This window comes from Equus asinus, chromosome 16, assembly GCF_041296235.1.
Source record: "Equus asinus isolate D_3611 breed Donkey chromosome 16, EquAss-T2T_v2, whole genome shotgun sequence".
Taxonomy (NCBI): Eukaryota; Metazoa; Chordata; class Mammalia; order Perissodactyla; family Equidae; genus Equus; species Equus asinus.
Window position 1 is genome coordinate 34,783,922 of NC_091805.1, and position 11,497 is coordinate 34,795,418.

Genomic DNA, 11,497 nt, shown 5'->3' on the forward strand with positions numbered 1-11,497 from the left:
GGTTGAGAGCCGCGTGTTATGAGCTCTCCGCCTTGGGGCAAGATGGCTGCGCCCACTGGCTTTGCTGAGGGGGAGGGGCTGTTACTCACACGTGCCTGTCTGGGTTCAGATCAGTTCTGTTCTCTGGTCTCCCAAGGCCCTTGATTTATGGGGTCCCCGGCGGAGGGAAGCTTTCCCCCGTCAGCGGGTCTCCACTGAATCAGCGGCAGGAGTCCTGGATGATCCCCCGGTCGCGCGGCCCCTCCCCCGCTCCTTCCCGACCTGCACCGCAGCGATCGCAGACTCTAAGGGAGGGAACGATGTTCTCTCCTACCGTTCCAGCGCCTCCGAAGGTATAAAGCTAGGTTTATGATCTCCACCTTCTTGGTATTGTAGGTCTCTAACGAGCTGGCATTATGTTTATTCTCTGAAATTCAGTTCTTCCAATCTTTTGTTGTATTTTGGAGGGGAGGGAATCCTGGGTCAGCTCACCCCGCCATTTTGCTCCGCCCCCTTCCCTATTATTGTTCTGGGTTTTTTTTGGTTTTTTTTTTTTTAGCACATATAACATTTGGTTATCATGTCTGTTTAGTTTCTTTTTTACTTTTCACCTTTTTTTCCTCTCATGATATTGACATTTTGAAAAGTCCAGGCCATTTTCTCATAACATTTCCCACAATTTGGATTCGTCTGATTGTCTCATGATTAGATATATTCAGGTTAAACATTTTTAGTAGGAATATTGCATAGGTTATTTTGTGTACATTCCATTGTATCGCAACAGGGTATGCATGTCAGTTTGTCCTTTATTAGTAAAACTGGCTGAGCACTTGGTTAAGGTGGTGTCCTCCAGGTCTATCTACTATAAAGTTTCCTTTTTCCTTTATAATTAATGAGTAATCTGGGATAATACTTGGAGACCATATGATTATTCTATTCCCATCTAGCTTTCATCCAGTGGTTTTAATGTCCATTGATGATTCTTTCCTCCGTCAATTATAATACTGAATATTTTTGTGAAAGGGAAATTTGTTTAAGATTTGGCGTATTTGGGAGAGGAGATATATGTGTGCATCTGTTTCTTAATATTTAAAATTGCTTTGCCTTTGAGGCAATTTGTAGTTTAACTTCTCATTGTTGGTGTGGTAGTTGATTGCCTTATTCCTACTTTGTAGATCTTTAAAAGATCCTTACTCTCACTGTGCTGTTTAACCACATTATTACTGCTCAATACAGAAAATTTCAGTTAATCTTAGTCTCCTCACTTGGTAGATCTGGATACTAGTTGGGTATCAAATCTAATTAGCATAATAGAATAAGTAAAATCAACATCTGCATTTGACCTAACTTACATGAATTCTCTTTAAAACTGCCATTCAAAGTGTGGTTGGTGAACAGGCAGTGTATCAATATGACCTGGGAGTTTGTTAGAAATACAAATTTTGGGGTCTACCCCATACCTGTCAAATTAGAATCTCTGGGAGTAGGGCTCAGGGATCTGCTTTAACAAGCTCTCCAGGTACTTCTAAGGTATAATGAAGTTTGAGAAGTGGTGATCAAAAATACGTAGTATATACTAAATACTTGTTAGGTGCGGTGGGGAGTCAGTGGATAGTGAGCCACTGCATGCAATATCTACAACAGTCTTGAGAAGACAGAGATAACACAAAATATAAAACAGAGACTAGGAGCCCATATGTCACGAGTAATAAGTGCTTGTCAGGCGTTGGGTGGAATATGAGTTCTGTTTGTTGGTATTATCTTTGGGTACCAAGATGTTCCAGGTACTGTGTACTAGGTATTCAGAAATGAGTGCCACCGTCCTGCCTCCTTGCTTAGTCTGGCAGAGGAGACAGACCAGTACTATGATTGTGGTATCCCTTGGCTACCATGGGAACACAGAGGAAGAACAGCTAATTCTTCTTTGGGGCCTAATTGACCCGAAATCTGGCTTCTGTCATTTACTGATCCTCCAGGGGGTGTTCTGTAGATAAGTAGAAGTTAGCCAGATAGAAAAATGAGAGCTAAGGAGAGAGAACAAAGGAAAGTACTGACATAAAAGAGTGTTGTTCAGTGTTTGGGCAACTACAGCTACAGTCATGCAATGCTTAGTGACGGGGATACATTCTGAGAAATGTGTCGAATGATTTCTTCATGTGCAAACATCATATAGTATACTTACACAAACCTAGACGGTATAGCCTACTACACACCTAGGCCATATGCCACTAATCTTACGGGACCGTTATCGTATGTGCGATCGTCGTTGACTGAGACGTCGTTATGTGGTACATAACTATATATGATGAGTATAGGATCTGGGTTGGGGAGTGAAGATGAGGTTAGAGAGGTCAACAGAGGCCAGATTTTGAATGGCTTTATAGACCATATAAAGGACTTTGGGCTTCATCCTGTAAACATAAAGATTTTAAGAAGCAATGTAAGATCAGATCTTTGGAAAGGTAATTCTATTAGCTATGTGGAGGATTAGAGGAAAACCATTTTGAAGGCAAGAAGACAGGGGTTATAACCATTTAGGTGAGCAATGGTGAGGGCCTATACCAAGGAATGCAGTGCCTGGAGTTAGAGAGGTGAGTATTAGTATAAGGGTATTTAGGAGGGTGAACAGACAATTTGGTGACCAGTTGCATATGGGAGGTGAGGAAGGCAAGGTGAAGAATGACCTTCTAGATTTCTAGCTTAGGTAACTGGATATTTACAACTTGTGAATATAGGAGGGAGAGTTAGTTTGCCAGGGTAGGTGATAGTTTTAGATGTGTTGCATTGAGATTGTAAAGGGCCCCTTACTCTGTTATCAGGAATACTTGGAATTAACTTTGTTGGCCAGCCCTGAAAAAATTTCTAATGTTCCATTAATATTTTTTTCTCACTTTGTCACATAAGGCAATTTTTACTTTGAAGTTGTTTTTGGACAATATGCTTGTAGAATACACAGAATTCATTTTGATTTATAGTGGTAGGAGGGAATAGAGGTTAGGGCAACATACGGGCTCAGATTGACTGGCTCCTGCTGGTACCCTCCCTTGTTTGCTGTCAGGCATATAAGTCAAGTGAGATGTCGTTAGCAAAGTCAGCTTGGGGTCTTCTCTCTTAGTCTGGGTAGTCTATATGTTAAGGATCTCAGAGAGAATGCCATGGTTCCCATTGTCCAGATCCCTTTTCATTCTTTTTTTTTTTTTTTGAAGGAAGATTAGCCCTGACCTAACATCTGCTACCAATCCTCCTCTTTTTGCTGAGGAAGACTGGCCCTGAGCTAACATCCATGCCTATCTTCTGTTTTATATGTGGGATGCCTGCCACAGCATGCCTTGCCAAGCGGTACATAGAAGTATCCAAAATATCAAAAGATTATTTGTCAGTTAGAAAAGGATTAAAATTTGAGAAGAAATTAGAATTTTGCTGTTTTGTTTAGAGCATAATACTAATAAGCAAAATTCTCATATTTACCTCATTTTGTTCATTTGCCACAGATTGCTAGTACAGCTGGTAGTGATGTAGATCCGTTTATACCATTACTTGCTCTCAAGGCAGCTGAGTAGGAAGGAATGTGAATGGCTCTGAGAAATACTTTGTCATTTGGCAGAGTAACTTAGTACATCTACTGCTGTATAATACTACAAAGCCAGGAATTCTTTCCTTCTCCCTCACATCCTCCACGCAAATGTTAGCCATTCTTCAAGGACTCAAGTCCTTCATGCTCCGTGAAACCTTCTTAAATTGTTCTAGAACCTATAATCTTTTCCTTTTCTGAACTTTCATTGAGTATATAGTTTATGCCATAGAGCTTAGTACTTACTTATCCTCTAATTCTCTAATATATGAACATTTTTTGTTGTCTTCTTAACAAAGGATCCAGTTCCTGTTACTTGGTATGGGACATACATAGTACTCAGTATTAACTATTATTAATAATAGCTTGTTGTGAAGCAGTAGTGGTAATAAATGCTTTATAAATACTATGTTTAATTTCTATAACAACTTTGCAACTTAAGTGTTGTCATCTCTATTTCCATCTAGAAGAGGAAATGAAAGAGGCTAAGTAGCTTACCCAAGAAGTCAGGCTTCATGCCACATATTCCCACCATTTCATTCAGCCATGTAAATACTTGACTGACTGTTGTTTAAAGATAGTAAATTTATTCTATTATTATAATAACTGCTATAAGGAAAAGGTTAAAATTCTGAAAATTCCACTTTTCTAGGAAATTTTTTCAAGGGGCAAGGCTTATATATAATCAAATGAATTTCCAAATATAAAATAGAAACAAAAATTAACCACATTTTCATTTTTTAAAAGACTTTCATTTGTATCCAAAAACTTCTTTTAGTTTAAAATGAATATTTTAAAAGAATCATTTGATATTCCACCTCTTCTGACAGACTTATTTGGTAAGCGTTGTACCAAAGATTTGGAGTACGTGTGGAGAAGCAAGGAGTAGGGCATGGGGATAAATATTCTGACTTATTTTCAAAATAAGATAATACCTGTTCAAATCTTAAAGGAATAAAATGTTATGGCATTTGATCAGAGAAATTTTTTTTGTTGGGGTCATAATAGTTTATAACATTGTGAAATTTCAATTGTACGTTATTATTTGTCCATGACTATGTATATGTGCCCCGTTACCCCTTATGTCCACCCCCTAAACCCCTTCCCCTCTGGTAACCACTAGTTTGATCTCTTTGTCCATGTATTTGATTATCTTCCACATATGAGTGAAATCATGCAGTGTTTGTCTTTTTCTGTCTGGCTTATCTTGCTTAACACAATACCCTCAAGTTCCATCCATGTTATTGCAAATGGGATGATTTTGTCTTTTTTTATGGCTGAGTAGTATTCTATTGTACATATATATACACTGCATCTTCTTTATCCATTCATCAGTCAGTGGGCCCTTGGGTTGCATCCATGTCTTGGCTATTGTGAATAATGCTGCAGTGAACATAAGAGTGCATAAATCTCTTTGAATTGTTGATTTCAAGTTCTTTGGATAAATACCCAGTAGTGGAATAGCTGGACTGTATGGTATTTCAATTTTTAATTTTTTTGAGAAATTTCCATACTGTTTTCCATAGTGGCTGTATCAGTTTGCATTCCCACCAGCAGTGTATGAGGGTTCCCTCTTTGGATCCTCTCCAACATTTGTTGTTTTTTGTCTTGGTGATTGTAGCCATTCTGACAGGTGTAAGGTGATATTTCATTGTAGTTTTGATTTGCATTTCCCTGATGATTAGTGATGTTGAACATCTTTTCATGTACCTATTGGCCATCTGTGTATCTTCTTTGGGAAAATGTCTGTTCATATCCTCTGCCCATTATTTGATTGGGTTGTATTTTTGTTGTTGTTGAATTATATGAGTTCTTTATGTATTTTGGAAATTAACCCCTTGTCGGATATATGATTTGCAAATGTTTTCTCCCATTTGGTGGGTTGTCTTTTTGTTTTGTTCCTGGTTTCCTTTGCCTTGCAGAAGCTCTTTAGTCTGATGAAGTCCCATTTGTTCATTTTTTGTTTCCCTTGCCTGAGTAGACGTGGTATTCAAAAAGATCCAAGACGGATGTGACCAGAGAATTTTTATCTGTTCTTCCTTAGATGAAACTTAATTAGTTCTCTGATTTTTAAAAAATCCTTTAATTCTAATGGAATTGCCTACAGACTAATTGTAACATGTAAATCCTAAGTTTTAAATTTTGAAATTGAGGCATAGCATTATAGAATCATAACTAGTTATAAATTAGTTTTATAATTAGTACTTTTAAAACAGGGCTGAAGCAGCCTGTTTTTACCTCTACTGGTGCACTTAAAGGTAAAGTATTTGCATACACTAAGATCTCAGAAGATTAAGTATGCATAAAGATCTTATCCCAAAAGGTGCATTGGGTTAAGTTCGGAGGCCTAAACAATGTATACTAGTGCTAAATGGGATATATTAATTAACTTTTTTTGCCTTGTAGTAATTGATTTATTTTTTTACATGGTGCCTGTTATAGGTGTAAATGCAGACAAAGTTGGAATTGAAGCTGCTGAAATGCTGTTAGCAAATCTTAGACATGGTGGTGCTGTGGACGAGTATCTACAAGACCAGGTAATGACACTTTTAGGAGAAAAAGCTTTGAGCCTATTAGCCAAATATTTAGTAATTAGGTTGGATATAAATCTTAATGATTGACTTTCAGACACTGATTAGCATGTCCTAGTTCAATCAGTTTTTAAGTATTATTCTATAATATATGTTCCTTAAATTTCAGTCATCTTACGGACCTGGCTACAGCATTTGCTGCAGTTAATCACCCCTTCTTTCTTGAAATAATTTCTTTACTTGCTTTATGAAGTGCTGTTATCTTTCTGTCTCACTGGCCATATATTTTAGTCTCTTTGCTAGTTTATTATTGTTGCTGTGGTCATCTTCTCAACTTCTGAATTTTGGAGTGCCCCTATGCTCAGGCTCACGCTTCTTTATGTATTCACTCCTTCAGTTATTTTGTGTAGTCTCGTGGCTTAAGTACCATCTGTATTCTGACAACTCCCAAATTTATATCACTAGCCTAGACCTTTTTCCTTAATTAATTCCATACTCCTTATATTCCTTATGCCTGTCAGCATCTCCACTTGGATGTGTCATAGACCTCTCAGACCTAACATAGCTACTGACATTGAGAAATGTTAGTGAATATTTTCAAATAAGATCTTCTTATGGACCACTGTCTTGATAGATTTTCCTTTCTACCACATTTTTCTCTTTGATCTCAATCAGCAAGTCTACATGTAGAACTGGATTCTTCAAGATTTCTTAACCAGTTTCTTAAGGCAGTTTTCCTTATTTCTAGTCTTCTTCCTTCTTGCCCAGGTCTTCTCCTCACTCCCAGTTATTCTGTATGTATTTACCTGTTAAAGTGTTGTAATTTTAGAGAGTGGAATAAGCTTGTCATATTATATATGCCAGCTTTTGGGCGATACTTGGTCTGATTAAATATGACTTTCAACTATATATTTTATCTTAAACGTTAATTTTAAAAAAGTCTATATTAAGAACTGCTGCTAAGCATTTCTGTAACACCACAGACTGGGAGACATAGGTTTTCCATCATCTTCTTAAAACTTCTGGAAAACTAAAGAAATAGAAATTCTTTTAGCTATATTGATTTCTAGTAGTATTTTTGTATGGAAAGCAGTAGAATTTTATCTCCAAATATTAGTGAATGTGTGAGATTTTCCTTCGTTTTTTTCAATAGCTGATCATTTTCATGGCATTAGCCAGTGGCGTTTCCAGAGTAAAAACAGGACCAGTTACTCTCCATACACAAACGGCTATTCATTTTGCTGAACAACTATCGAAGGTGAGTAGTCCATCAGAAGAGTAATTGATTTTTATTGTAGCCAATTTTGAGTCAAATTTTAGTAAAAAGAAAACTTAATAGTAGTCATAATTGCTGTCACTCACTGAGTACTTCCTATGTGGCAGACGCTGAGCTAACTCAGCAATTTATCTGAATCATCTTACTCTGCATAACCATTTTAGGTGGCTATTTATTATTATTCACATTTACATATGAGTAAAGTGAGGCAGAGGGATTACTTTCTCAAGAACACATAGTTTCTTTTTTTTGTTGAGGAAGATTAGCCCTGAGCTAACATCTGCTGCCAATCCTCCTCTTTTTGCTGCGGAAGGCTGGCCCTGAGCTAACATCCATGCCCGTCTTCCTCCACTTTATATGTGGGACGCCTACCACAGCATGGCTTGGCAAGCGGTGCCATGTCCACACTCAGGATCTGAACCCGTGAACCCGAGGCCACCAAAGTGGAACATGCACACTTAACCGCTGTGCCACCAGGCCAGCCCCAAGACCACATAGTTTCTTAATGGCAGAGCTAGTCTTTGAGCAAACCCAGGAAAGCATGTATCTGAGCCCATGTGTGGCACTGCCTTACAGAGTAAGTGAAGATGTTTTGATGGGAACTTTGAAATCAAATCACAAGGGATTTGTAGTTGGCTGTAAACTTGAATATTTACATAAAATTTTAAGTGTTTTATTTTCTTATGATTCTATTGGTAGAATAGAATATTTGCTAAAATTCTAATATTTACCAGTCTTCTTAACTTTAGAAGAATAGATTTACAATTTTTTGTGAAAAGGGATTTAACATTGTATAAGCTCATATTTATACCTTTTCTATAGGATTCTTAATTTTTTAAAAGTGGTTAACATGTATATGTCATCTGAAACTAATATAATTTCCTTATAGAAAATTTGGAAAATAGAGGAAAAAGATCTGCCCATAATTCCACCTTACCAGTAAAACCATTGTTAACATTTAGATATTTTTCTCCTCTCTTAAAATTGTCTTTGCATTTTTTTACAGTTAATGCGTATGGGTTCGTTTCTTGCCTTTTTCAGGAACATGGAGCATATTTCCATTTTGTTATAGTGTTTATAATGTAATATAAAATTTATAACAGACTTTTATGAAGGAAGATGCTGACCTTAAGCATTTTTAAAAATTATAAAAGTGATGCCCCTTAGTTAAAAAAATATTAAGTATTACAGAAGTGTACGAAGCACAAAACCACTGTGGCCCTACTCCTGACAGTTTATTTGTATGATTCTTAATAATAAATACTTTTTTTGTTATTAGAAAGCATAGGTAGATTTTGGTTAAATTATAGGAAAAGTCTGATAGGAATTGAAATAAAATTATATTTGATATCAAGAGATAGTTAACTGTATTTTTTATTATTCTACTGGTGCTCTATTTGTGACTATTACTTGTCTGTCTTCCCTTGTAGACTGTGAGCTCCTTGATAGCAGGGACCACGTTATATTCATCATAGTCTTCACTTTTTACAGTACTTTGCACGTAGTAGACACTCAGGTGTTATTTGGAGTGAATACCTAGTGGAAAGTGCTGTGGACTGGAATCTATAGCTCTGGTTTCTTGTTCAGCTTTGTTGTGTTTTACCTGAGTGACTTGGGGCAAGCTGCTTAATTAGTCTCTCTGTGCCTCAGTGCAGATAGCTTGTCTGTAAAATCAGAGACTGGTGCTATAGGCCCTTAAGGCTCCTTCTAACTAAATTTTTGTAGTTTTCAGTAGGTTTATATATAGGCTAGAAATGATTTCCATAACTGTTACCTGTGTTTCACATTTATATAATGCTTTTAATTTGAAAGCATGTACATTTAACAACCTAAGTAATTTGGCTGTCTAGCTGAGAATTCAGTGTTGATTCATTCAGCAGTAATTTTCAGTGTCCACTGTGTGTCAGCACACTGCCACAAAATACTGAAACTGGAATAATTTGTGGATATTACTGTTCAACAGGGCCCCAGAGTGATGGTTTTCAAATTGTATTTCAAAGACTCCTAAGGTTTTAAGCATATTTGAAATCTCTTTGCCATAAATTCAGTCAACCTACTCAGTTGTTTTGATTTTAATACAGTTCTGTTAGAATGAAAACATTTGCTTTTTTAAAAAATCATGTTTCCAGACTACAGTGATAGAGATCAAATCTTTCAAAGCCAAACTTGAATTAGTTAACAAGTGAAAAATACAAGGTTAAGCCCACTAAAGACGAAGGAAGATGTTAATCATCACTTCCTCCTCCCTTCTTTGAATTATGTCTTTTTGAATAGTATATTTAGTGAATTAAATTGGCAAGAAAATTTGAGGGAAATTAAAGGATAATTTGATACTTGACAAGATAAAGAAAGTATAAATGCTTCAGTGCCATGTTTTAGAAAAATTTTAGGAAGTAGTGGCGGTGCATTGTAATTAACGATTGAGATTTTAAAATGGATATTTGCCTGGGTTGCACTCCTGGGGGTTCTGATTCAGTGGGTATGGAGTAGGGCCCAGGCTGTATATTGGGACAAAAATTCACAGGTATGTATACGTGTGAACAGGACTATGGTTCTGAAACAAAATATTTTATATCTAAGCTATTGAATTTCTCATGACTCATTTGATCTTTGTGTCTCTAGCTTCTTCAATAAAATGAGTTTGAGGTTAACTACGTGCCTATTTAAGCTGGAGTTATGGGCTCTTCCCTCTATCCCTTTTCATGTTACTTATATACTAAATACTCTTCTGGTTTCAGGCTAAATTTACTGTGAAGAAATCAGAAGACGGAGAAGATGCCTCTAAAGACGCTTATATTATTGAGTGCCAAGGAATTGGGATGACAAATCCAAATCTGTAGGGTAATTGCCTTTTAAATGATACCTCAATGATGTATTGCACTAATCCACTTCATAAATACTACAAAACAGTGAATAAGAAGTAACTTATTAAAGGACTTGACTTAAATTTGGAGATGAAGTACAGAGTGTTCTACATTTGCTGAGAATACTTCATCAAATTAATCTCGCTTTGAATATCTTCTGAAATATGAACAATGAAATATAACAGTTGGTGGATGTGTATGATAGCTGATTTCAATATTAATTTATTGAAATAAAATATTCTTTTCACTTGAAGTGTGTTCTTTATGTAATAAGTAAAGGATGTAGATTTCATCTGTAATTTGTGTATATTTCTAATCACTTTGCTGAATCTTGTGTAAAGTATAATGAGACGACGTTATGCAGATGTACTTGCTATGTCAACAATAACATTTAATAAGCATTGTCTCATTCTAACTGTGTACCTTCTAGGGGGTACTTGGTAAATACTCATTTTGAATCTCTTGAATATATTGTGAAAACCAAACAATGAGAATTGTAAAATTTCAACCCTAGTAGATTTGGCCAAATTCAGCCCCAGATGTGTGTTTTGCTTGCAGTATTAAAAAATAATTGAGTGCCTTTAGAACAGAATGTGCTTTTCATCATTCCCTATTATCTTACACCTAGCCTGCTTCCACATTTAGATCACTTCTTGGTCCCTGTAGGTAGTTGAGGTTGTGACTCAAATGAAACTGCTTTGGTCTGTCAGTTAAATATGCTCTCCTGCAATATATTGAGGAAGTCATTAAAACTTGGTTCTGTCTTGGACTTTGTTCAGTGATGCTTAAAATATAGTCCAAGACACAGATCCAGAAGATGATATTATAATAGATACAGAAAGTGCTGAATTAGTTGGTATAGAACAGTATAATGAAAAAAATTACTCCATGTACGTAATCATCATTCTTGTCAGTGATTTCTGTGGCCTTGGACAGTTGGGTTCAGTTTGCTTTGACGACGACAATGATAGTGTTGCCTGCTGTTTATATTTTCACGAAGTAGATAAATTTTATAAGTTCATTTCTATAACAAGTGAGATGTGAAATATCTTTCTATTTTAGAGTAAAACTACAGTTGTAATATCGTTTTTGGAGAGGTGGTCATAAATTTGGGGTTCCTCAGACTAATGTGATCCTGGCTGCTTCTGACAGGTGGGCAGCAGTGTTGGAGAGGTAGGCGAGAAGACAGAGATTGGGCATTTTGGCATCAGAGACTTAAGGTCAGCAGTGTACATGAGGAGTTTGTGAGTAATCTTGGCTTGGGTTTGTTCTCAGC

The 11,497-nt window shown here is 36.5% G+C and overlaps 1 protein-coding gene across 6 annotated transcripts in view; it reads left to right on the plus strand.

Moving 5' to 3' along the window:
* Positions 1–10,474, plus strand: part of RTCA (RNA 3'-terminal phosphate cyclase) — a 37,622-nt gene extending 27,148 nt beyond the window's left edge. For all 6 annotated transcript variants that reach the window (XM_014851500.3, XM_014851502.3, XM_014851501.3 and 3 more), the window contains exons 9-11: positions 5,993–6,087; positions 7,235–7,339; positions 10,096–10,474. In XM_014851500.3, the coding sequence (XP_014706986.1) occupies positions 5,993–6,087; positions 7,235–7,339; positions 10,096–10,197 (302 nt within the window). In that variant the 3' untranslated portion in view covers positions 10,198–10,474. The remainder of the gene's footprint in view (positions 1–5,992; positions 6,088–7,234; positions 7,340–10,095) is intronic.
* The last annotated feature ends 1,023 nt before the right edge of the window (positions 10,475–11,497 follow it).